Raw genomic sequence first — 26,247 nt, 5'->3', positions numbered from 1 at the left:
AACCTGTTTGGAGCTCAGGGAAGGCCCTGCCGAGCCCCAGGCCCAGCTTGATGGCACCGAATATCCCGAGTCCAAGAATCTTGGGGCCCAAGGTTCTAGGGAATGTATGCAGCCTGCCAGAAGAGAGCGGTCCCGGTGACGGCTAAGGTTTCAGAAAAATGGGTAATGCCCAGTTCCCATAGGGCTGGCTCCTTTCAGGCCTCAACTCTCCCCTCTCTTTGCCTTGGACTCCATAGGTCCCTGATGGCTGGTTACTCTCAACCCAGGTGGGGGGGGGGCGCATATGCTTTCTAATAGGCCACATTAACCCTGAGTGAGGAGGGCCTGAAGCCTACTCAGCTGTGGTATCCTTAAGCTTGGTCTTCTGGCCCAGGCAGCACTGCCACCTGTTGGCTATGGCTAGGAATGCAACCACACATCATAGAGGATCAGTGACCATGGTCCCAAGAGATTACAGAGGGCGGCAAGATGCAGACTGAGCTCGGCTCTGGAGCCAGAGGGTCGGTCAGTCCTGAGAATATCAAGCGTCAGCTCCCACCCAGAGCCTGGCCAGCCATCTCCTTCACTGCCTGTCAAACTTACAAAGCCCATCCCTGTCCCCCACCCAAGTCCCTTGAATGCCACAGTGAGCTCATTCAGTCAGCATGTTTATTGAATACCTACTATGTGCCAGCATTGTGCAGCAGGGACTTAAAGAACAGGAGAAGGTAGAGAACTCAGGCTGAAGCCACCTCTCCAGCCTGGAGATGATCCAAGTGGGTCTCTCAAGGAGATGAAGGAGTCCTCGCCCCGGCTCTGGTCTCCAGGGCTACCAACTTCGCTTGTCCCAGGTCCTGTATGGCACCACTGTCTTCCTACTCCTCACTCCAGCTGCCTGTCAGACACCCTGCAGCCTTCCTGGACCAAAAGCTTCCCAGCAAAGCGTTGTGGACCCCGGCAGGCCTACCACCTGCACCTCAGCTCCCCTCTCTCCAGCGGTGAGGTGAGAGAAGTCTCTCTACATCAACTACCAAGTGGGGTCTATGCGGATGGCGCGTCATGCTGTGGGGCTTGGGAGCAGAAACCCTAGCCCGTGCACCAGCCTGACCCTGTCCTCCGGCACCACTAATCAAAGCTCACCTGCCTTTCAAGAAGTTAAAGATCAACGCTGGGGCTCCTCAACAGCCCAACCTTCCCCACTCTGTGAGCCCTACCTGGCCTAAGAGCTCCAGGCAACCACAGCCTGACGCATGCCTGTCCAAACACAGCCAGGGCAAGATTCCCGCGGAAACCTGTCTGGGCACTCCCACCCCTAGGATCCTGAGAGAAACCATTCCCAGGGCAGAGGCTGCTGGAATTCAGTGAGAGTTCTCTCCTCGTGGGACCACAGAGTCCCAAAGGGCTGTCACGGAGCTGAAGCAGGAGAGGACCCCGCCGCCCACGGACAGAGGTTGTGGGGAGGTGTGGGGCGTTTATTTCTGGAGCAGAGAGGAGTTGGGTGAGGGGGGCAAGGAGCTCAGCAGTGGACACAGCTGTGCATGAAGTCGACGCAGAGGCTGGTGTAGTAAGTAGGGTAATCACGGAGGTGGCTGACATGCGCAGATGACACAAAGTCCACGGAGCGCACGAGGACCTGGTGCGCCAGGCGTGCCTCCACCATGCGTTCCACGTCCCTGGCCAGGACCACCTCGTCGGCCCTGGAGTAGAGGTAGAGCTCAGGCCAGCGAGAGGCCGCATCAAGTAGCCTGTCATAGAAGTGGGTATGGAAGAGGGCCGTGAGGGGGGCGAGCAGGACATGGAACAGGACTGCCACCAGGGCGAAGGCCGCCAGGAGCAGCAGGCGCAGCACAGCAGGCCGGTGCTCCAGGACGGCCGCCAGGGCCCGCAGAGCCCCCAGCATGTTGCTGTCACCGGGGCCGCTGTCAAAGATGGTGCCCACCACACGCAGGTGGCAGAAGCGCCGATGGGTCTGCAGGAGCTCCAGCACGTATCGGTAGAGCATGACGCCGGCATTGCTGAAGACATGGAAGAGCAGGGGCTCCTTCTCCACCTCGTAATCAAAGAGGAGCTCAAGCAGCTTCTGGGCCAAAACACGAAGTGAAGGGATGCCCAGGGACTCGGAGAAGAAGACCATGTGCCACGGGGCTGTGTATCTGATCACGATGCAGCCCTGGGAAGAGGAGAGAGGCCAGGTCGGTCCTCAGGGATGGGGGTAGCGTGTGGGTGGGGAAGGGGGGAGTCCAAGCTAGGGTCAGAGATGTCCCACAGCTCTGACTGCTGGGGGCCCATAAGCCTACGGGTGCTCCAGGCACCAGCTCACCGCTCACAGACACCGGGGCCTTCCAGATTGCAAGGTACACTCAAGGCCCAGTTGCGGAATAATCACTTCATGCTGGCCACAGCCACTCAGCCTGGCATGGTCTGTAAGGCTGGGAGCCATCTCTGGCCCGTACCCGGTCTCTCTCCCACCTTCCCCCTTGCACCTCATCTGCTCAACTCTGGCATATTTAAGGCCTCACTGCTTGGCCACACCTGCCTGCAGTGACTCTGCTCTGCGCCATCCCCACCCTCCCAGGCACAAGGAGCTGCCCCCATAAAATCGGACACCACAGATGCAGCCTGCATGCCCCAGCCTTGACCACCAGAGGCCACTCGTGAGCTGGACCCACATCAAGTCCACCTCTGGTGTCTGAGAGCAGAGTCCGTGCTCTCTGGCACAGGGGCCTGGCACCCCAATTTCTCTGGTTCTAAGGCCTGGGATCGCTCCTCCCACTCGCCTTGAAATTCCAAATATAATAAACACTGTTCCTCAAATTCTAAAATCTGAGCCAATTTCATGTACCCCTCCGTGCCTGGGTCAAGCGTGCCTCAAAATTTCCAGACAGATCCTCTCCTATGTCTGTTAAAAAAGGCAGCTAATGCCATGTGCCTGAATGCTAATCCCCTCTCACTGTCCTGCTCAAGAGACAGAGGGCCCTCTATCAGCAGAATCTGAGTTAGGCGGGTTCTGGGGTCACACAGGTCTGGCTTTGATTCCTGGCACCACTGTTAACAGTAGGGGCGAAGAGCAAATTGCATCACCGTCCTGGGCCTGTGCCTTCTGTAAACTGGGATAACGTCTACCTCGTTGGGCTATGGTGAAGACCGAATGAAAACACACACCTCAAGTGCCCCAAACAGCATCCTGCACAAAGTCAACCAACAGTAGTAGCCATCAGTGGCGGCAGGAGTAATAATGAGAACAGCCTTGAGTGACCCAGAGCGAAACCAAATGGTCAGCTGACATAACCCTGCCGTCAGCCCCCTCACTGCTCCCCTGTCCCTGACTCCAGTGTGACACCTGTCCCCAGCTCCTCCTGGCACTATTCTCACTGGGGCCCTGGCGTGCCTAAGCACCCCCTCCCCAGACTCTGCAGAGGGGCCAGTGATGCCACCTGGCCGGTCGGGATCTGGGGAGAGTTCATAAAATGCTCTGTTCTCGCTTCCCAGTGGGACTTGCAAGATCTTTGCCCCAACCCTCCCCAACCAAGCCACAGCATTTCCCACAAATGCAAACACACTCCCACATCACACGGCCGCACACCAACTCCGAGAACCCAGCAAAAGCCCACCCATTTCGTATCCCACAGACACAGACGCATGCGGCACCCACCACTCACTCATGTGCACCCGCCACACCCTATGTAAGTATACAACAAAGCCACAGCCGGCAAGACAAAACCCGCGTGCACACATACCACTGGCAGGTACACAGTGAGATGCTACACTCTCTTCAAGAATACACACACACACACACACATACATACACACTCCTGACTGGGAACATTCACATGGAGACATAAACAGCAATTCCTGTCAACACACCATCTATGAGGACATAATACGGTGTGTGTCCTCCAACCCCACGTCACCTATGAGGGCACATGCGGAACATACCCTCTGGGGCCCCAGCACTCCCAGGGAAGGGCACATGTGTGCCCAGCTTCCCAGTGCCCACAGGTCTGGGCCTCATGTTGAGATTTCCCAGGTGCCCACATCTCTGCTGCCACCTCCCCAGTCAGAAGCTCCTAGAAGTCCCTGCTGGTCACATCCCAGTTTCTCCCCCACCCCCCAGCCAAGCAGATCTCCATCTCTGGGCACCCTCGAACCCACAGTCCTGCCATGGGTCTTTGCCTCCCTCTCCTGTATTTTCAGTCTCCTCCTCTATCTCTCTCAATTCCTGACAAACCAATATCATTTAAAAAAAATTTTTTAAAGTCTCAGGGCACCCAGATGGCACAGTCGGTTAAGCATCTGACTCTTGGTTTTGGCTCAGGTTGTGATCTCAAGGTCCCGAGACAGAGCCTCACATCTAGCTCTGCACTCAGCAGGGAGTCTGCTTAAGACTCTCCCTCCTCTCCCTCTGCCCCTTCCCCCTCCACCCCCCACATGCACACTGTCTCTCAAATAAAATTATTTTTTAAAAAGTGTCTGCCAGGGGCGCCTGGGTGGCTCAGTGGGTTAAGCCTCTGCCTTCGGCTCGGGTCATGGTCTCAGGGTCCTGGCATCGAGCCCCGCATCGGGCTCTCTGCTCAGCGGTGAGCCTGTTTCCTCCTCTCTCTGCCTGCCTCTCTGCCTACTTGTGATCTCTCTCTCTCTGTCAAATAAATAAATAAAATCTTTAAAAAAAAAAAGTGTCTGCCATTACACTGTGTTCCCCTCTAACTCTATCCCACCCTCTCGCCACCTTCCGAGACAATCTTTGACACCTGCCCTCTTCACCTCATCCCCTCCCACTAACTTCCCTGCACTGTTCTCACCAAGGTCACCCGTGCTCTCCCAAATGGGCCAAATCACACAACGCCTCTTAGCACCCATCATACTTTCCTTCTAGCATGATTCGGGATCACACGCTCCTGGATATATTCTCTGGTAGCCCCATGCTGGGTGTAGAGATAACTTAAAAATAAATCTTAAAAAAAAAAAATAAAAGAGCCTTAAGGAACAAAGTAACTAGATCCAATGGATAATCTAGATTGGATCCTAGTTTGGGCAAATCAACTATATAGGACATTTTGGGGACTGTAGAGCATCTGAATATGGACTGAGAACTCAAGGAGAAGAAAACAGATTAAGCAAGGTGGAGATCAGGATCTGAGAAAAAGCAAGATGCAAAACAGTATATTGAAAAACTGGAATGCTTGGATGGCTCAGTCGGTTAGGCGTCTGCATTTGGCTCAGATCACGATCCTGGGGTCCTGGGATCAAGTCTCACATCATGCTTCTTGCTCAGCAGGGAGCCTTCTTCTCCCTCTGCCATTCTCCCCCTGCTTGTGCTCTCTCTCTCTCACAAATAAATAAAATCTTCTTAAAACAAAAAGTAAATGGGGCACCTGGGTGGCTCAGTCATTAAGCGTCTGCCTTCGGCTCAGGTCATGATCCTGGGGTCCTGGGATTAAGCCCCACAATCGGGCTCCCTGCTCAGCTGCTGGGTTCCACAGGGAGCCTGCTTATCCCTCTGCCCCTCCCCTTTCCGGTGTTCCCTCTCTCTCGCTGTGTCTGTCTCTGTCAAATAAATAAATAAATAAATAAATAAAATCTTTCTTTTTTTTTATAAGTATATTCAATAGATCTTGTTAGGTAAAGAAAAGTTACACACAGAGAAAAGCTGAAAGGATGGGCACAAATGAGTAAACAGAGGTCATCTCTAGGTGGTAGATCCAGTATTTTTACTTTCTTTTAAATAATCTAGTATCAGGAGTTTGGAGTTGGACTATTTTTTTCTCCACACGCATGCTGTCCTGACCCCCTTCCTTTCCCAGAGGAGCCCTCCGCCAGCCCTGCCAACTCAACCCTGCTGCCTTCCTTGGAATCTAACCCTACACCCTCCCCCCAGGCCCCCCTCCTCTCTTGACATTTGCCCTTTCCTTCATTCTCTGCTCTGGCCACACTCACCTATTCCTATTCTTCCACCTGCCCTCAGGGATCTTAATCCAATGGCGAAGCAGACAAACAAGCCTGGCCCAGTGAGTGGAATTCAGAAGTAGCTGAAACTACCCCCAACGCAAGGCCATTCATAAAAGGCGACACCAAAGGACCAGCCTTGTTGGCTGGGGGAAGGCCTCAAGCTCAGAACAACATTTTGCCCCCAACCCTTCTCCCACTCCAGGGCCACACCCCCTTCAGGCCCAGTGCAGACGGTGGTCAGTGGAGGGAGGCTGAGGCGAGGGGCTGGGGGAACTGGCTGACCACTGGAGATCCCCACTCCTCCTCAGCCTAGGGCTTCCAGGTGGCAATGAGGGCTGTCCCCACTGGCGTCTCTCTGCTGAGGAGGGCAGGGCCAGGCCAGAAGCCACAGATGTAAAAGAGGCTTCCAAAATATAACCAGGCCCTCCTAGGGCTCTCTCCAATTACCATAAGCTCTACATCCAACTCTTGGGGTAGCCTAAGAAGAAGCCAAAAGACCTCCAGCCTGAATCTCTTTTCCAAGAGGCTCTCCTGCCACGGGAATGTGAAGGTGCCATGTCAACCCCAAGACAGAAACTCACCTGGTCAGAAAATGGAGAATATCCTGGGGGTACTCACTGTGCCCCACACTCTCAGCCCAGGCTCTTGCTGCCCATCTGGGCAACAACAGACTTGAGGTCTTGGCCGACTCCACAGCTGGGAGAGGTCTGGGCCAACTCCACAGCTGGAAGCACATTGGGGCTGGGCTGCCCACCACGGGGTTTAGGGAGGAAGGAAGAGGAAGCAGGTCAGGGGGCTGAAGGAGACAGACCCGGCCACAGAGCTGGCAGCAAAGGAGGGAAAATCCTGCCAGAGACCCTATGACCCCAGCGTCTTCCTCACAGGCTGTTCTCAGTACCAGGCCTGTCACATTGGTGCTCAGCAGTCGCTGCAGCCCAGAGATGAGGGCAGCCAAGGCTGAGCTCGCCACAGAGAGGCCACAGGTGGCAGTGCCCCCCAGGACACGGTGTCCACAAGCCTGCAGTACTCACCCTTTTGTGGTAGATGGCGCTGTACTTGGCAAGGTTCTTGTCCGTACAGCCACCCCAGCCCAAGAGAATCACCAAAGGCTGTCGCGTCCCAGCCTCCTTCCCGCCTTGGTTGGTGCTGTTCTCTGAAACAGAGACATGGGGGGACTGTCAGCACTAGAGGTGGCACACGGGGTGAAGATGACTGGCCAATCCAGAGCCAATCTAGCTGCAGGCAGGGAAGCAATGGATGCCAGACCTTGGCATATCCTGCCAGCGCCCGCGCCTCGGGTCCCCACAGGGCTCCCTCCTCTATCCCGCCTCAAGTGGCATTTAGGCCTCTCAGGAGACAATGCAGGGTCACTGGAAAAACCCACATGAGAGCACCTTTCTTTCGTAACTCAAAGACATAGCCCAGGTGAGAAAAGTGAGAACTTCCTCCATGCAATGTCACTTTCTAATCCAGAGGTCAGCAAACTACAAGCCATGGGCCAAATGTGGCCCATGCTCTAGTTTTGTATGAACCGCACACTAAAAAGAATAATGGTTTTTATATTTTTAAATGGTTAAAAAAAATCAAAAGAACTAATATTTTGTGACACATGAAAGTTATATGAAATTTAAGTTTGATCGTCTACAAGAAAGTTTTATTGGAACACAGCCATGCTCATTCATTTACTTCCTGTGTGTAGCTGCTTTCATGTTGAAACAGCAGAGATGAGTCATGGCAACAGGGACCCTACGGTTCGCAAAGCCTAAAATACTTATGGCCCTTTACAGAAAAAGTTTGCCAGCCCTATTCTAATTTCACAAGCAGTTAGAAGAAGGAGATCTTAAAAGGAAAAAAGGATGGGACAGTGCCAACGGGGAGGTAGAGCAGACAGACTCTGCGGGACCACATTAAAGCACCCGCCCTCTCCTGCCAGAGAATAATCATCGCCATATTTGCCAAGACTTAACGGTCATAACAACACTGCAAGGAATATTATTGAAGATGACGACACTGCGGCACAGAGTGGTTAAGTTACTGGCCTAAGGTCACCCAGGAAGTGTACAGCTGGGAATCTGGCCCCTGTTCCCCATCCTAACTAACCCACTTGAGATGTTCTGTGCCACCGGCACTGTCCGCAACTAGAAGCAATGTCTCCTTCAGTGATGTGCCAAGGCACAAGCCAGCTGCTTCCTCCATGGCTACTTTCCCAGAAGCTTCCCTGCAGCCTTGTTTGGTCAAACCTCATCTCATTTCCCTCGCCAAGTAAGGACCCACGCACTCAGGGGGACTTCAGTGCCAGGACTGTCCCCTCCTAGTTATCTGCCCTCCCACAAGGGCCAGGGTGTGCCCTTCCCAGTATCAAGCCCCTTGTCTCCGCTCAGCGGCCACCTCGAGATTTATGGATGCCGGTGGTGACCTGGCAACAGTAAATTTCAAGGCTAGTTAGGAGGATGGTAAATATAAATCACTAACCTTTGGACAAAAGGAAGACAACAATTTCCTGTGGAAATTAACATGATTGAAAAGTTCAATGTTCCTGCTCTCCAGCAGTGGTGACTCTGGCCTTCAGAGATTAACGGCCTGCCCCCAGGGGCATCCCAGGCTGGGCTGCAACTCAGCCTGGAGCAGGAGCTGCCGGTGCTCCTCAGTGCCAGCACTCCCAGGCTCCCCTTATCCCTGCCTGGTCCCCGGGGGGGGGGGGGGGGGGGGGGGGACGGTCCCACAGATCTAACTCAGGCCACTCCAAACATTTGCACCACCTTTCCCGGCTTGGTGTCCCCATCCCCTGCTAGGGCAGCTCTTCGGCTGTCCTGGCCCTTCTGGCAGAAAGGCGTCTAGGCCTCCCTGGGGCCCTAGCCCACCCTGCTGAAGATGACTGCCCCCTGAAGCTTGGGCTGCAGCAGCCTCAGGGGTAGCCATCAACAGCCACCCACTTGGATCTGCCTTTGAACCTTGAGATCCAGGAACTCGATTCCTGAGACCTGCCCCAGGGAGGCTCTCTGACCTCCGTGCAGCTGACTGAGCACAGTCTCCCCTCCCCCAGCCTACAGGGGTTCCCCCTCCTGAGCCACCACCAAGACACAGCAAAAGGCTTCAGCATTTATCTCCAACCCAGAGAAGGCAGCCAAGGGATGCCACACCCCCTGGCGGCCTCCTGAAGTTAAGGTCAGCCTGCACCGGCCCTGATGGTGCATTCCCGGTTGGGGAAGGTTTGAACAGCTTCTGCAGACCCTCTGACCTGCCCCTGCACATGAAACTCCCTTCTGCTCCACCAGGTTTTACGTGCCCAGGCTTCACCAACTCGGGGAGGAATGACTCTTCCCCAGAAAGGCATTTCCACGAAGAAACTCTCAGAATATGGACACCCTGAACACACCGCCCACTCCCAGAGCCCAGCCTTTCGGTACTGCTCATCATGGGCGGGAACACGTCCCTACATTCAAGCCAGGCACTCAAGTCTGCCCTGCCCCTGAGCCACAGCTGCTCTTCCTGCCCGTGGGAATCTCCCATTCCCCCCACACAATCTCATCCCGGGGCCCCACTCTCTCTACTCATTCCTAACTTCAGCCCTCATGCTCACCTCCTCCCGGCCGGAGCCTTGCTGCCTGCTCTGATTCTAGATTTCAAGTGCTATAACCAGGAAAGTCCAAGGTGCTCTGGCAATGAGGCTGAGAGTGCTGGCGACTGGGAAGGCCCCCCAGAGGAAGACACACATGCTGGGCTGCCCTGGAGGCCCAGTACAAACACACCAGGTAGAGAGAGGCCATGGATGTGGGCAGGAGGCTCTGGAGATGCTGGGGTTGGTGTGAGGCCCAGCAAGCAGTCCTGGGGGCTCAAAGCCGGGGAGAGGAGCGACAGTGGTTGCGAGAGCTGCTGAGAGTGGCACTGGAGTCCCATCCTGCAGAGACTTTCAAGCCATGCGTAGGAGTTGGGATTTTATTCAAAGAGCAAAGGACGATTCTGGAATTGGGGAAGTGGCAGGATCCAATCTGGATTGATTAATGATTTGTAGGATGATTTAACGTCTGTCTCTCCCTTTAGCCAGCAGGCTCTGTGAAGGCAGGCGCTGAGCGTGGCGTGTTTATCACTCCATCCCCAGTGCCCAGCCCTGTAGCTGGCCCATTCAGGCACGCAGGAGAAACGTGCTGGAATGAACCTGGGGCTGCCAAGTGAAGGATGGATCCAAGGACAAGAAGCTAGCATTCTTCTTGATACCCACTGCCCTTTCCAGAGTAATACAAGTAATTGTTATGGCCACTGTTATTTATTGCCACATCCAGATCACGATTCCTCCATCCTCTTAGAAAAGCCCCTGTTCTTTCTGTGCTTATTCCACTGACCAGATCACCCAGTTCTCTCCTGTGGCTGACATCTCAGGGCCTCCTGAGGTGCTGCCCCTTGGGGACAAGACTTGGGCTCTGGCTCTACCTCTCATTTATGTTCCAAGACTTCCCACGACTCAGTGCAGGCAATCAAATCCACTTCCTAAGCCATCACAAACCTCTTGAAGCCCACATCTCCTTCTAGCTCTTTTCCCCCCCTTTCCCCATCACCAAGAAAAACATCGATGGTAACAGGGAAAAGAGCGTTTCGCCTCGAGCACTGTTCTGAGCCCTTTATGTGTCAATTCACCAAACTTTACAACGATCCCATGGACAATGTACTGTGATTATTCTCATTTTGCTGATGAACAACTTAAGGCACAGAGATAATGGATAACTGGCTCAAGGTCACACAACTAATAACCAGTGAAACTGGAATCCCAAACCAAGTGGTCTCGAGACCAGCTTGTAACCACTGCCCCAGCCGGCGCCCTGGGTAACAAAACCGAAGCCCCCAGGCTGAACCAAGTCTCTACCACCTAAGCTCCAAACGTGTACACACAGCTGTCTTTGCCCATCAACAGATCCACTCTGACCTCTCTCGCCTCCTCCTCGTCCTCAGGGACCACCCCCCCACAGCCAGAGCCCCCATATATGCTTCCTCATTGGGTCCTAAACCATCCTAGGAATTAGGTACTATTGTTCCCATTTCCCAGATGAGAAAACTAAAACACAGAGAGCGTAAACCCCTCTCCCCAAGAACATGCAGCCAGGAAGTAGCAGAGCCAGCATCCATCTCTGGACCCCGACGCCACCCCGCTCCCATCGCCACCCTGCTCCCATCTCCAGGACCTCGCACGTGCTCCTCACTCCCTGGCCCAGCGTGCCGCCACTCCATGTTCATGCCTGGCTACTGCCCGCGCCACCTGCTGAGTCGGCTCACTGTTCACTTCCAGGAAGCCTCCCCGGAGGGCTCCGGTAACCCCTTTTTATCCCCCACCCCCAATCACCAGACTGGGTTAGACTCCGCTGGGATCGGGGAGGAGGCTGTAGTAACACGCAAGGCCAGGGAAGGCAAAGGCCTGAACCCCAACAGTGGAAGACAGGTAGGAAGGTGGGGGGAAAGGACAGGGACAAGAGTAGTTTTGGAACATGGATCAAAAATCTCAAAAGCATGCCATCTTTGACATAGCAATTCTAAGAAAGAAAAACATTTAATCATACGGAAATATTTGATAATACATGAAGCAAACTAGAGGCACACACGTAAGAGCTAAAACCTTTAATAAAACCCTTCAAAGAAAACACAGGAGTAAATCTTTGTGGCCGCGCATTAAGCATGGATATGACCAAAAGTTCAAGGACTAAAAGAAAAAAAAAAGATAAATTGGGATTTTGTCAAAATTCAAAATATTTGTACTTCAGAGGACACCATCAAAAAAGTGAAATGAGGGGCGCCTGGGTGGCTCAGTGGGATAAAGCCTCTGCCTTCAGCTCAGGTCATGATCCCAGGGTCCTGGGATCGAGCCCTGCATCGGGCTCTCTGCTCAGCGGGGAGCCTGCTTCCCTTCCTCTCTCTCTGCCTGCTTCTCTGCCTACTTGTGATCTCTGTCTGTCAAATAAATAAATAAAATCTTTAAAAAAAAAAAAAAGTGAAATGAACAACTTCCAGAACAGGAGGAGATATTTGTAAATAATATATTTGATAGGGGGTTTGTATCTGGCATATACCAAAAACTTCTCACAATTCAACAATAAAAAGACAACTCGATTAAGATGGGCAAAGGATTTGAATACACATTTCTCCAAAGAAAAGAGACGAATGATCAATGAGCACATGAAAAGATGTTCAACATCACAGTCCTTAAGGAAATGAAGATGAAAACTGCAGTGAGATCCCATGTTATACCCAGGAGGATGGCTATAATCAAAAAAAGTCAGGTAGTAACAAGTGTTGATGAGGGCGTGGAGAGATCAGACCCTCATACACTACGGGTGAGAACACAAAAAGGTGCATTTAGAAAGCATTTTGGCAGTTCCTAAGAAAAAAATTAACCATCAAGTTACCACAGGACCCAAGACGCCTGGATGGCTCAGTCAATTAAGCATCTGCTTTCGGCTCAGGGCATGATCCCAAGGTCCCTGGATGGAGTCCCACATCAGGTTCCCTGCTCAGCAGGGAGCCTGCTTCTCCCTCTGCCTGCTGCTCCCCCTGCTTGTACTTCTTTTTTTTTTTTTTTTAAGATTTTATGTATTTATTTGTCTCAGAGAGAGAGAGAACACAAGCAGGCAGAGTGGCAGCCAGAGGCAGAGAGAGACGCAGGCTCCTGGCTGAGCAAGGAGCCAGATGTGGTACTTGATCCCAGGACCCTGGGATCATGACCCGAGCTGAAGGCAGCGGCTCAACCAACTGAGCCACCCAGGAATCCCCGCTGCTTGTGCTTCTATCTTTATCTCTCTCTCTCTCTAACAAATAAATACATAAAATCTAAAAAAAAAACCCAGGACTCAGCACTTCTATTCCTGGGTAAACACACACCTAAGAGAAGTAAAAGCATGTGTCCACACAAAAACCTGGACACAAATGTTCAGAGCCACAGATATTCACAAAAGCCACCAAACAGGAACAATCCAAATGCCTATCAGTAATATGGTATAGCCATACCATGAAATACTATTTGGTCATTAAAAAAAGCAATGACGGGGACACCTGGGTGGCTCAGTGGGTTAAAGCCTCTGCCTTCAGCTCAGGTCATGATCCCAGGGTCCTGGGATGGAGCCCTACATCGGGCTCTCTGCTCAGCAGGGAGCCTGCTTCCCTGATCTCTCTCTGCCTGCCTCTCTGCCTGCCTCTCTGCCTACTTGTGATCTCTGTCTGTCAAATAAATAAATAAAATCTTAAAAAAAAAGCAATGATGTGCCAACACAGGCTGCAACATAGATCAACTTTGAAAATCTATGTTAAGTAGAAGAAGCCAGCCACAAGACTATATATCACATGATTCTATTTATATAAAATGTCCAAAATAGGTAGATCCACAGAGAAGTTGAGTAGTGGTTACAAGGAGCTAAAGGTGGGGGAGGGGGATGGGGCATGACTACTAATGGGTATACCTTTTCTTCTGAGGTGAAGGAAACTGTTCTGGAGTTAGTGGTGACGGTTGCACAATTCTGTGAATATACTAAAAAACAATACAAGCTTAAAAGGGTGAGATTTATGGTATATGAATTATAGTTCAATAATGCTCTTATTTTTAAAAATTAATAATAATAGGGTTGCCTGGCTCACTCGGTCTGTAGAGCATGCAATTCTTGACCTCGATGTTTTAAGTTCAAGTCCCATGGTGGCTATAGAGATTACTTTAAAATCTTTTTAAAAATTAGTAATATATTGGGGCGCCTGGGTGAGCTCAGTGGGTTAAAGCCTCTGCCTTCAGCTCAGATCATGATCCCAGGGTCCTGGGATCGAGCCCCACATCGGCTCTCTGCTCAGCAGGGAGCCTGCTTCCTCCTCTCTCTCTGCCTGCCTCTCTGCCTGCTTGTGATCTCTGTCTGTCAAATAAATAAATAAAATCTTTTAAAAAAAATTAGTAATACATTAAGTGAAAAAGCACGTTGAAAAGCAGCATATACAACAGAATATATATATATGTGTGTGTGTGTGTATGTATGTATATATATATATATGTATATATACACATACATACATATTTATTTATTTATTTATTTATTTATTTATTTATAGGTGCTGGGTGCCTGGGTGGCTCAGTGGGTTACAGCCTCTGCCTTCAGTTCAGGTCATGATCCCAGGGTTCTGGGATCGAGCCCCACATGGGGCTCTCTGCTCAGTGGGGAGCCTGCTCCCTGCCTCGCTCTGCCTGCCTCTCTGCCTACTTGTGATCTCTGTCAAATAAATAAAATCTTTAAATATATATATATATATATATATGCATATATATATATTTATAGGTACATATATACTTACGTATATACACACACATATATATTTATGCATAGAAAAAACACATCAAATACTAATAGCAATTGTTTCTGGGACTAGAGGCAATTGTTTTTTTCATGATTTTTTTTTTACCCACTTTCTAAAATCAACATGTTATCACTTTTGCAACGAGAGTTTAAATATTATTTTAGCCCCTTGGTAAGGCAGAAGTATTCTTTTCAACCCTGGTGATTCTTGAGCACCCACAAAACAATTTAATCTCACAGTCTCCCTGTCCCCTAGGATTTCTCAACAAAACAATACTGACACCAATAATAGAAGAATTACAGATACACATATTGTACAACAGTTCAAGTCATAAAACTAAAGCATAGATTAGATTGTGTATATCCCAGGGGCATGTGGAGAAGACAAAGGAAAGGCTGACAAGGAATAAGGGTATACAGCACCATACATGCTTTGTATCTGTAAGTCAGAATGAAAATGCAAAGAACCTATGTTTTCTTTTTAAAATGCAAAGAATAAAAGGATCCTCAGTGTCCTCTACTCCCCAGCAAAACTTTCTAAAATCTCACATACCTAGGTCCAGTATTTATTTTTTCTTTAAGTAAACTCTACCCCAAACATGGGCTCGAATTCACGACTCCAAGATCAAGAATCACATATTCTACCGACTGAGCCAGTCGGGTACTCAACAGTTCCCATATTTATATACTTATATTTAAGTTACTTTATTTATAATTTTTTTTTTTACTTTTTGAAATAAGAGCCTAGGAAAGTAGCACAGTACATACTTTATAAAACCATATCTGAATTCAAGAGAGAGAGACAAACCAAGAAACAGACTCTTAAGGCTAGAGAAAAAGCTGATGCTTGCCAGAGGGTGGGGCAGGGTAGGGGTGAAACAGATGATGGGGATTGAGGAGCACACTGGTCGTGATGAGCCCTGGGTGCTCTATGGAAGTGTCAAATCACTATATTGTACATCTGAAACTAGTAACAGAACACTGTATGTTAACTAAATGGAATTAAATTTAGAACTTTACAAAAGATAAAAATAAAACAAAACCTATCTGCGTCCAAATCTCTGGCTATGCCACGAATAATTACGAACCAGACCTTGAGCAAGCTCCTTAAACTTCAATTTCCTTATCTGTAAAATGGGGCTCTTAAGGGGCGCCTGGGTGGCTCAGTTGTTAAGCAACTGCCTTTGGCTCAGGTCATGATCCCAGGGTCCTGGGATCGACCCCAACATTGGGCTCCCTGCTCAGCGGGGAGTCTGTTTCTCCCTCTCCCCCTATTTATATTCCTCCTCTCTCTCTCTCTCTCTGTGTCAAATAAATAAAATCTTTCTTTAAAATGGGGCTATTAATATGTAGATTAAATAAGATAATGTCTGTCGAGGGCTTAGCATGGTACCTGGCACAAAGAAAAGAGTTCAATGAACCCCAGATACTATTATTCCTTCACGAGCAGCACGTGCGTACTGCAGAGAAGGAGAAAATGAATGTCTAATAAAATTGGAATCCCACTGTTTTGTAATCTGCTTTCTTCCATTTAGCAATATATTGTGAACCTCTTTCCCTGTCAGCTTATATATTTCTACATCACTCTTTTTAGTGGCTTCGGAGCAACCGTAGAATATTTCATAATTTGTGGTGACCAATCTCCCATTATTGGACATGATGTTTCCAATTTTTGCTATTATAAAAGTACTCTGTTGCACACCTCTTTCTTTGTGTGTGCCCTTAATTGTATCCTAGAAATGGAACTATAGTCAAGCAACACTTCCTAAGGACAAGAGGAATCCGCACACACTAGCTGAGGAGTGGAACTCGAGTTGAAATCTGGGGTAATTTGGGGTAAGACACCTCAGCTCCCTGGAGTTTCTGGTCCTCATATGTAAAACGGAGTAAAACCTCTCCCTCCTTCACAAGGTGGTTGCCATTAATAAAATCATGAGAGGCGCTCCTGGCAGGCCTGGCATGTGAGCAGGACACAGTCAACAGAGGAAGGGCAAGAGAGACCATGGCGAGCTCAGAGAAAGGAGGCCTGGAAAGAGTCCACCAGGTTTGGACCTCAAATCCAGAGCCTAGACGGCGCCTGGTATAGAGCAGACAAATTAGAAAGGGTTTTCGTTAATGTGCGAAAGAGACTGTGATTCCGAAAAATATAGGCAGACCTTGGAGATACGTGGGCTTGTTCCCAAACAACCCCAAAAAAGCGAATATCACAATAAAGTGAGTCAAACAAATTTTTTGGTTTCCCAGTGCATACAAACGTTATTTCCACTATACTATGGCCTATGGAGTATGTACTTGCATTGTCTAAAAAAACAATGTACTTACCTTAATCTAAAAACACTTTATTGCTGGGGTGACTGGCTGGCTCAGTCAGTACAACATGGGACCCCTGATCTCAGGGTTGTGGGTTCAAGCCCCACATTGGGTGTAGAGTTTACTTTAAAAAAATTAAAAAATAAAATCTTTAAAAATACTTTATTGCTGGGGCACCTGGGTGGCTCAGTGGGTTAAGCCTGTGCCTTCAGCTCAGATCATGATATCAGGGTCCTGGGATGGAGCCCTACATCGGGCTCTCTGCTCGGCGGGGAGCCTGCTTCCCCCTCTCTCTCTGCCTGCCTCCCTGCCTACTCTCTCTGTCAAATAAATAAGTAAAATCTTTAAAAAAAAAATACTTTATTGCTAAAAAATGCCAATCACCATCTGAGTTTTCAGCGAGTCTTAATCTTTTCGCTGTGGAGGGTCTGGACTCGATGTTGATGGCTGCTGACCGGTCAGGGTGGTGGGCGCTGAAGGCTGGGGTGGCTGTGGTGGTTTCTTCAAATAAGACAAAAAGGAAGTTTGCTGCACTGATTGGCTCTTCCTTTCAGAAACGATTTCCCTGTAGCACGTGATGCTGTTTGACAGCATTTTACCCAGAGCAGAACTTCTTGCAAAATGGGGACTCAGTCCTCTGCAACCCTAAAGCCGCTTCAGCAACTGAGTTTACGGAATGTCCTAAATCCTTTACTGTCATCTCCACGATCTTCACAGTGTCTTCACCGGGAGCAGGTTCCATCTCCAGAAACCACTGTCTTTGTTCCTCCATAAGCTGTAACTCCTCACCTGTTCAGGTTTTCTCAAGGGATGGCCGCACCTCAGCCGCTCCTTCAGGGGCCACTTCTGACTCTCGTTCTCTTGCTCTTTCCAGCCCATCTGCGGTCACTTCCTCCGCTCACGTGCTCAGCCGGTCACAGTCACCCGTGAGGGCTGGAACCACCTTCTTCCGAAGTCCTGCTCATGATAGTGTTTTGACATCTTCCCATGAATCACAAATATCCTTAATGGCGTCTAGAATGGTGAATCCTTTCCAGAATGTTTTTGATTTACTTTGCCTGGGTCCACCAGAGGAATCACTGTGTGGCAGCTCTAGCCTCAAGAAATGTATTTCTTAAGCAACAGGACTTGATTTGAAATTACTCCTTGATCTATGGGCTGCAGAATAGATATTGTGCTATCAGTCATGAAAACAACATTAATCTTATCATATACCTCCATCAGAGCCCTGGGGTGACCAAGGGTGACGAAGGTACATTGTCAATGAACACTAATATCTTGAAAAGTATCTTTTCTTCTGAGCAGAAGGCCTCAACAGTGGGCTTCAACCATTCAGTAAACCATGATGGAAACAGATGTGCTGGCATCCAGGCTTTGCTATTCAATTCAGAAAGCACAGGCAGAGTAGACTTATCATAATTCTGAAGGGCCCTAGAATTTTCAGAATGGTACAGGAGCAATAGCTTCAACTTAAAGAGTCACCAGCTGCCTTAGCTTCTAGCAAGAGAGTCAGCCTGTTCTTAGAAGCTTTGAGGCCAGGCATTGATTTCTCCTCTCTAGCTATGAAAGTCCTACATTGGGCGCCTGGGTGGCTCAGTGGGTTAAGCCGCTGCCTTCAGCTCAGGTCATGATCTCAGGGTCCTGGGATCGAGCCCCACATCGGGCTCTCTGCTCGGCAGGGAGCCTGCTCCCTCCTCTCTCTCTGACTGCCTCTCTGCCTGCTTGTGATCTCTCTCTGTCAAATAAATAAATAAAATCTTTAAAAAAAAAAAAAAAGAAAGAAAGTCCTACATTGCTGCTTCTTCCAACACAAGACTGTTTCTTCTACATTGAAAATATGTTTTTTACTGCAGCCACCTTCGAATGATCGTAGCCAAGTCTTCTGGTTTCTATACCATAACTTGCTGCTTCACTTTACACTTTTATGCTATGGAGATGGCTTCTTTCCTCCAACCTCAGGAACCCATCTCTGCGAGCTTCCAGCTTTTCTTCTGCATCTTCCTCCCCTCTTGGCCTTCAGAGGATTGAAGAGAGTGAGGGCCTTGCTCTGGATTTAAGCTCTGGCTTAAGGGAATGTTTGATCTTCTATCCAGACCACTAAAACTTTTTCCGCATCAGCAGTAAGATTGTTTTCTTATCATTCGTATGTTCACTAGAGTGGAACTTTTGATTTCCTTCAAGAACTTTTCCTTTGCCTTCGCAATTTGGCCATTTGGTTCAAGAGGACCTCTCTCGGCTTTCCACGGTCCTCCCTTAATAAGCTTACTCATTTCCGGCTTTTGATTTAAAGTGAGAGACTCATGATTCTTCCTTTCACTTGAACACTTAGAAGCTACTGTAGGGTTATGAACTGTCCTAATTTCAATACTGTGTTCTCAGGGAATAGGGAGGCCCCAGAAGAGGGAGAGAAACGATGGAATGACCAGTCAGTGGAACAGTTAGAACACACACAACAATCATTGGTTAAGTTCACTGTCTTACACAGGTGAGGTTCGTGGCGCCCCCAAACGAGGCCAATAGTAACATCAAAGGTCAATGATCACAGATCACCATAAAAAAAAAAATCATAATGGAAAAGTCTGAAATATTATGAGAATTACCAAAATATGACACAGAAACGTGAAGTGAGCAAATGCTGTTGGAAAAATGGCACCCATAGACTTACTTGATGCAAGGTTACCACAAACCTTCAATCTGTCAAAAACAAAAACAAACAAACAAAAACCCCACATCTGCGAAGTGTAATAAGGCAAAGCACAATAAAACAAGGTATGCCTGTAAATTAAACTCCTGTTTTAAAAAAAAACGGGGGGCCCACAGGCAAGGAGAGGATGAAGTCCCAACTTACTCTTCACCTGGGCCTCTGAGGCCTCTCTGGTGTGACAGCTCTGTGGGACCACCTCAGTCCTCCCCCGGTGCCCCGACTTCTGCATTTTCTTTGCTCACCATCTACCCATCAGCCCTATGAAGCTCTAGGTCCAGTGGGCCACTCTTCTCCAGAAGCCCGCCATAACCACTGGGGCCCACCATGGTGTTCAAAACCACTCAAAACTATTTCCCAGGTGCCAGTGAAAGCTTCCTGCAGGTTAAGTGGCCTTTTCTTTTTTTGGCCCCCACTCCTTTTCTTTTTCTTTTTTTTCGCAAGTGCTTAGCAGAAGAGCAGGTTCACAATAAAACCTGGGCTCACAATAAACCTGTTACTTCTCCTCTTTGTGACCACCAAAGGCCTTCCTTGTACTCAAAGGGTAGGCCCCTTATCCAGACTCTGTGACTCAATTATTTCTGAAAATGTTTACTAAGCATGAGAGCAATATAATGCTGTTAAGAAGGCCTCCTGGCCTGCCAGCAAGCCAAAGAGGGGCCTGGGGCAGCGCTTGGCTGACCAATCTCTGGCTGAGAGAAGGGGCAGCTTAGCCTCAGCCTGGGATGTCAGAGCATCTCTGGCTCAGGCCTACAGAGCTGCCAAGTGACTCCATTCAGGTCCTTTGGCACCTCATCCTTGCCAGGCCCTAGCAACAGTGAACAAAACCATCAAAAGCACTACCACAGGGATCCCTGCTATGGGAGCCAAGAGAATAGAATCTTCCCCAAGAAAATGAGATGGGAACAGAGTATTAGGAGGGGACAGGGATCACTGGTCAGGGAAGAAGGATGCAGGGAGATTCCAGGTCAAGGGATCAGCTTCAGCAAAGGAGTGGACAGACTACTCTCCCAGCATGGGCAGTCACAGATACTGGCTGGTGGGATTCCCAGCAGAAGGATCCAGGCTGCCCAGCCTGGGCTCTGAACAACCCAAGATCCGCAGCTGCCTTCTGCGTAACAATATGCCAGCAGCAGCTGCTCGCCTGTCAGCTCACAGCAGTGCTGGGCATCGCAGTTTTCATGTTCGAATATGGTGGAGAGAAATTCCAGAAACCAAACATGATTGCCCTACATACTTCTGTACCATTAAACAGCAAATGCAAAAGAAAGACAGTCTCCAGGATCCCCCTAGCCTACCCCCTTGTGAAACCATGTCAGCCTGGAGGGAGCTCTCTGCAGATGGGAAACAGATTCAGGGGATCACAGTGCTGTTATCTCCTGCTGAGGGGGGCTACAACCCCCAGCCCAGCTCTGGGGCATACGCTTTGAGAGGGAAAGGCATGATGAACTAACTAAAGCCGATCCAGAGAAGCAATCAGATGGAGGACGTCCTTAGAACCACATCGGAGGAAGGACAGCTGACAGCCCTAGAGGTATTCCTCTTGGAGAACAGAGATGTGAGGAAGGCATGAGCTGACCTCCTGAAGAGAGAGGAAGAGAGATTACCTTGCTGTGTTGCACCCACCCCGACCTTCTTGTCCTGCAATTACCACATCATTGTGAAACCAACTGCTTATACATCCTCCCACCTCCTGAAAACCACAGCTCCCTGAATGAAGCCTGTGCGTGAGTTACTTCTCAGGCACCAGCAACTAACCTGCGGCCAGGACACACCAAATACTGAACTGAAAACAGAAACGACAGGACGGCCTATAGTGGCTCAAGAAAGGGAAGTGCTTTCTAACAATCCCAGTTACCTCCAGCAGGCCAGGATGTTTGGGAGGAAGCATCCTGTCAGATAAGGGTCTGGAAGCAACAGAATACCCTCATGCTAGTAGGACTAAATGCCCCCCCTGAGGTTTCTTCCAATTCTAGGACCCCACCTCCTGACGCAGTGAGGGGAGCCACGAGAAGAGGAGATACACCAACATGCCACGCACACACACCCAGTCACTGTCTCAGAAACCCTCACAGTCCCATGAAAGAGGCACTGTTATGGAGGAATCTGAGGCCCAGGAAGGTTCAACAACTTGTCAAAGCCCTAAAACCAGTAGGAGATAGAAGTGAGGCAAACCAAGACCACCAGGCTGCTCACGTGGGCTGAGAGAGCACATCTGCCCTCCTAGCCACGAAGAGGGCAGCTCCAGCCCTTTGCAGCTGGTGGCTCTCCACAGGCAAGAATATTAACTGGCGGGGCAGCTGGGTGGCTCAGTGGGTTAAGCCTCTGCCTTCGGCTCAGGTCATGGTCTCAGGGTCCTAGAATCAAGCCCCGAATCGGGCTCTCTGCTCAGCGGGGAGCCTGCTTCCCCCTCTCTTTCTGCCTGCCTCTCTGCCTACTTGTGATCTCTCTCTCTGTCAAATAAATAAATAAAATCTTAAAAAAAAAAAAAAAAGAATATTAACTGGCTTCATCTCTCCCTGATGCTTCTGAAAAGTATTTTTACACCCAAAGCCCAAGAGCCCTCTGCCACCAAACGCAGCCCTAAGGAGCTAGGGCCATCTGTCCTGTGGAAGCCTAGGGCTGCCCTCTCCTCCTAGACCCCAACCAATAACAGAAGATGCTATGGGAAGGGGCTGGGGAGGATCTCCTGAAGGAGGCAACATCTGAGCTAAGCCTTCAATGATGAACTGGACAAGGACAAGGGGACAGTGTGGCACAGCAGAGGGGAAAGGGCATTCGACAGAGGAAACAGCAGGAGTAGAGGCAGAGAAGCAAGAAGTGTGTGGAGAATCACAAGCAGTTTGGGTTGCCAGAACATAAAACTCAAATTGAACAGTGGAAGGACACTGTGATCAAAGAGATAAGCAGGGGCTACTAAAGTGCAAAGGACTTTGACTGCCACCTTAAGGAACCTGAACTTGATTTATCCTGAGGGCCCTAAGAAGCCACTGAAGGGTTTTAGGCAGAGCGGTGATAAGAGTAAACCTCTACATTAAGGAAGATCGCCAGTAGCCATACAAGAGGCTGCTCGGTTGGCAGTGAGACTGGAGGGCGGAAAGGCCATGTGGACCAAAGGAGGGAGAGACATGTTGGGCTCAGTACCTCAAGCCTCCTCTATCAAAATTCCCAGTCAGCGCCAAACTTTCTGTCCTCTGGGCCTGCAATCCAACTCTCACTGCAGGGACCCAGGCCTGCTCTACAGGCTACTCATTTTGTGGAGCCTCCCCCACATCGCTCTTTAATATACGACTCCAGGGAGGAGGAATGCTAAAAACTGTACTTACTCCATGCCAGGCACTATGCTGGGTCTGTCCCACAAACTACCCCAGTTGTGCAACCAACAGCCCTGGAAAGGGGGTTACTATGGGTAGCCTCGTTTTGCAGATGAGGAAACTGCCAGAGGTCATCTAGCTACTAAAGAGGGGATCTGAACCGACTTCTACCTGACGGCAGAGACTGCTTGGTTCACCACTGCCAAGGAAAGTGGGAGGGATGAGTCCCGTGTTCCGGGCTTCTGCAAGGACCCCCGGGAAAACAGTGGGTGGAAAATAATGTGGGTGGGTCCCCCAGCCACAACCGCTGACGAGAGGCTGGAAGTGGGAAGCCTGACCCCAAACAAAGGAAGGACATCCCCTGCCCTCGGCAGCCGTCAGCTTCGAGGGGAGAAACGAAGGCACGGACCCGAGAACTGCCACCGAAAAGACAGAAAAAGCCCCCAACAGAGCCGAGGCCGCAGGGAAGGGGCGGGACTTGGACGCAGAGACCACTCTGGGGCGGGGCTTGTGCGGGGCGGGACTCTGTGGGCCCGACCAAGTCTAGGACCTGCAGGACCCCGTGAGGGGGCGGGTCGCGAGAGGGCGGGGCTCCGAAAGGGGCGGAGTCACAGCTGTGCCTGCGACCCAGAGACTCGTCAGGTTACCTCCCCAAGATGGGACCCGACCCTCGTTCCATACCCTGGCTCCAGCAGGGCTGATCCGGGATCTCGATGGTGTAGTCCAGCTCAGCCGAGGCCATGGTGAAGGCGCCAGCCCTCAGCACGGGCCTCCGCCGGAACTCCCGCTCGCGCGCCCGCGCCTCACCCGGGAGCCTCCTGGGCGCCGCCCAATCACCACCCCGCTCTCCTGTCGCTGCCCAATCCCTGAGCCGCGCTCTGTGACCTCCCGGCTTAGCAACCGCCGAGTCTCTCTCCGAGCCTCTCACGGCACCCCCACGGCTCGGCCCTAGCAACCATTCCCCGCCCCGTTCTAGCCGTGCTTCACAGCCATTGGCTGACTCGCGTGATCTGGGTCAGGTATTGGTCAACCGGGACGCCTCTCGGGAAGAGTTCCCACCCTCCCGTGTAGGTAAGAGGGTCTGCGGGAGATTTGCGGTGTTCTGGAAATGGGAAGGTCTCCCTTCTCCACCGTGTCTTATCCTACGGGGTGGACGGCAGTGCCCTTTGACTTACGCCATCTCCTACCTCTACCGTCCTTTACCAGACGCAGCTCCGAGGGCTGGAGGTAGAAAACCGTACAAAACGGCCTAGGGGACGCGTGCCAGCCCATCCTCCATCCAGTGGGTTGAGGCATATTCTGGCTGGTGGGGTGAGGGGTAGGCAGGGGAGTGGTGTCTTCAAAATGTTCTGTCCGTTGGGGACATAAAGGGGCTAGAGAGTACAGTTTTCTTGCATTTATCCATGTATTTAACAAATATTTACTAAGCGCCTATTATGTAGGTGAGCTCTAGTGAAGATTACGCTTTTGGTCTTGACTTCCGTAAGTCTTAAAAGGAGAAGGAGAGAAACCATACATGAACCAACTCTGTGTGAGGGATAAATACTACAGAAGAATAGGCCCTAATGATTTAAGGGTCTCAGAAAGTGTGGAAGGGGCAATTATGACAACGGGGATATGTCTTGAGCTGGGCCTTGAAAGACTCGTGGGGATATGGAGGACAAAGGACTCCTTGCAGGAGCTCAATGAGGGGAAACTGAGAGATGAGTACCAGAAATTTTGAGCATCTTCTGGCCAGTGGAGATACTAATGTGAGAGTAAACTCGGAAGAACAGTTAGGATCTTGGAGGGTCTTTTGTGTCAAACTCAGCCTGACAATCTCCAGTCCTGGAGGGTCTTTGATGTCAAGCTCAGCTTTGAGCTTATGGGTAGATGATAAAAATTTTCCAGTGTATTTTATACCTGTGAGCACAAGAGGTGCTTTATCCTCAGACTTTATCCTGAGGACAATGGAGAGTCATTGAAGTACTTTAAGCAAAGGAATAATGATCAGATTTGCATTTTAGAGAGATCAATGGAAAGAATGGATTGGGGATTGGGAGAAGGAAGGAGACTAGTTAGGAAGTTGTTTCAGTAATGGGGAAAGGTTATGGTGGCCTAAGGAATGGAGAGGTAGCAGGAATGAAGAGGCAGAGATGGATTCCTTAGATACTTACGAGCTAAAAAGAACTGGACAGGGTGCCTGGTGGGGCAAGTAGGAGAAATGAAGAATAACTTCTAAATTCCTGTCTTGAGCAAACAGAAAGAAGAGGTAGCAGGGTTTTTAGGAGAGGGTAAGTTCTGGGTCTGATGAGTCTGAGATAACAGTGGGACACATCCAGGTGGAAGTGTCCCAAGAGGTTGGAATATGCCTGATTGGTGCTTGCAAGATAAGCCTAAACTGGAAATAGAAACGTGGTCTGTAGTGCCTTATAGACATCAGCCACACCAGTGGATGGATTTGTTGGGCTTCCCAGAAAGTATAAATAGGAGTAAGAATAGAAGAAGGCCTACAAGAGAGCCCTGAGAGGGGCGCCTGGGTGGCTCAGTCAGTTGAGCGTCTGCCTTCGGCTCAGGTCATGATCCCAGGGTCCTGGGATCGAGCCCCGCATCGGGCTCCCTGCTTGATGGGAAGCCTGCTTTTCCCTCTCCCACTTCCCCCACTTGTGTTCCCTCTCTCACTGCCTCTCTGTCAAATAAATAAATAAAATCTTAAAAAAAAAAAAAAGAAAGAAAGAAAGAAAGAAAGAGCCCTGAGAAGCCCCCTAGTCTGAGGATCCGCAAAGGAAGGATGAACCTGCAAAGTTAATTGAGATGAAATGTCCAGAATGGTAAGGTAGTCAGTGGTAGAATGGCCACGGCAGGAAAGTATTGAAGGCTGATGACTAATCAAGTAAAATAAGGTCTGAAAAACAATCCGGTGGATTTAGAAACAAGGAAGTTGTTGGTGACCTTTGTAAATGCAGTTTTGGTGGAGCCATGGGAACAGAGGTCAAGTTACAGTGAATTGAGAAGCAGGTGAGAAGGTAAAAACTGTACAGTACACTTTTGAGACGTTTAGTTCTTCCCAAGAAAAAAGGAGAAGGCAATAGCTGGAAAAAGACAAAAGCTTTTATTCAGATGAGAGAAGTGCTGTTAGCATGAACCCAGCAAAAGGGGAAAAGGATAAAATGACAGAGAAAAGGCAATAACTGAGAGAGTAGCACCCCCAGAAAAGGAATAAGGTGGAGAAATTCACCTAGAAAAATGGAGGGACACTTGCATTGTGACAAAAAGGAAGCATTTGAGATCTGCATATTGGTAGGTTTGGTGGCAGGAAGTTGAGGAAATTCTTGTTTGGCAGTTTCTATTTTCTCTGTGAAATGTGGACATGATATCAGCCAGTGAGAGTGGGATTGGAGATGGTGTGCAAGGTCTGAGAAGAGCAGAGAAGGACTGAACTAGTCTCAGTGAGTGGAGAACAGGAGCACGATGACAGCGTGCAGATTTCTGGGCAGCTATGAGGTTGGTGACCATTTGGTGTCACAGCAGCGGTCTGCATGGTTGTGTGGGAGGTATTTTTTTCCCCCAACAGTATTCAGGCATCTAGCAGTGGGTGCAGAGAGCTTAGTTGAATCTATCCAGGTTTGGGTTTCATCAGGCAGATGAAATGGAAGGACAAAGGACAAGGAAGTGGATGATCCTGGCAAAAGGTTGAGATGATGGAGCT

The 26,247-nt window shown here is 49.8% G+C and overlaps 2 protein-coding genes across 4 annotated transcripts in view; one reads left to right on the top strand and one right to left on the bottom strand.

Moving 5' to 3' along the window:
- Nucleotides 1-1,430: 1,430 nt before the first annotated feature.
- TMEM53 (transmembrane protein 53) lies at nt 1,431-23,399 on the bottom strand. Its single transcript, XM_047725691.1, has 3 exons — nt 23,241-23,399; nt 6,957-7,078; nt 1,431-2,149 (listed from the first exon to the last, which is right to left on the bottom strand). The coding sequence occupies exons 1-3, from the start codon at nt 23,299-23,301 to the stop codon at nt 1,496-1,498; spliced, it is 837 nt and encodes a 278-aa protein (XP_047581647.1). The 5' UTR covers nt 23,302-23,399; the 3' UTR covers nt 1,431-1,495.
- Nucleotides 23,400-23,445: 46 nt separating this feature from the next.
- ARMH1 (armadillo like helical domain containing 1) overlaps nt 23,446-26,247 on the top strand; it is a 54,127-nt gene continuing 51,325 nt past the window's right edge. The window contains exon 1 of one of the 3 annotated variants that reach the window (XM_047725679.1): nt 23,446-23,630. The gene's annotated coding sequence lies outside the window, so the exon portion shown is untranslated. Of the gene's footprint in view, nt 23,631-23,650; nt 23,842-26,247 lie in introns of those variants that run through there. The other 2 variants (XM_047725682.1, XM_047725681.1) reach the window with 2 other exon arrangements.

Source organism: Lutra lutra, chromosome 4 (genome assembly GCF_902655055.1).
Source record: "Lutra lutra chromosome 4, mLutLut1.2, whole genome shotgun sequence".
Lineage (NCBI taxonomy): Eukaryota > Metazoa > Chordata > Mammalia > Carnivora > Mustelidae > Lutra > Lutra lutra.
This window is presented reverse-complemented; position numbering and strand designations above follow the sequence as displayed.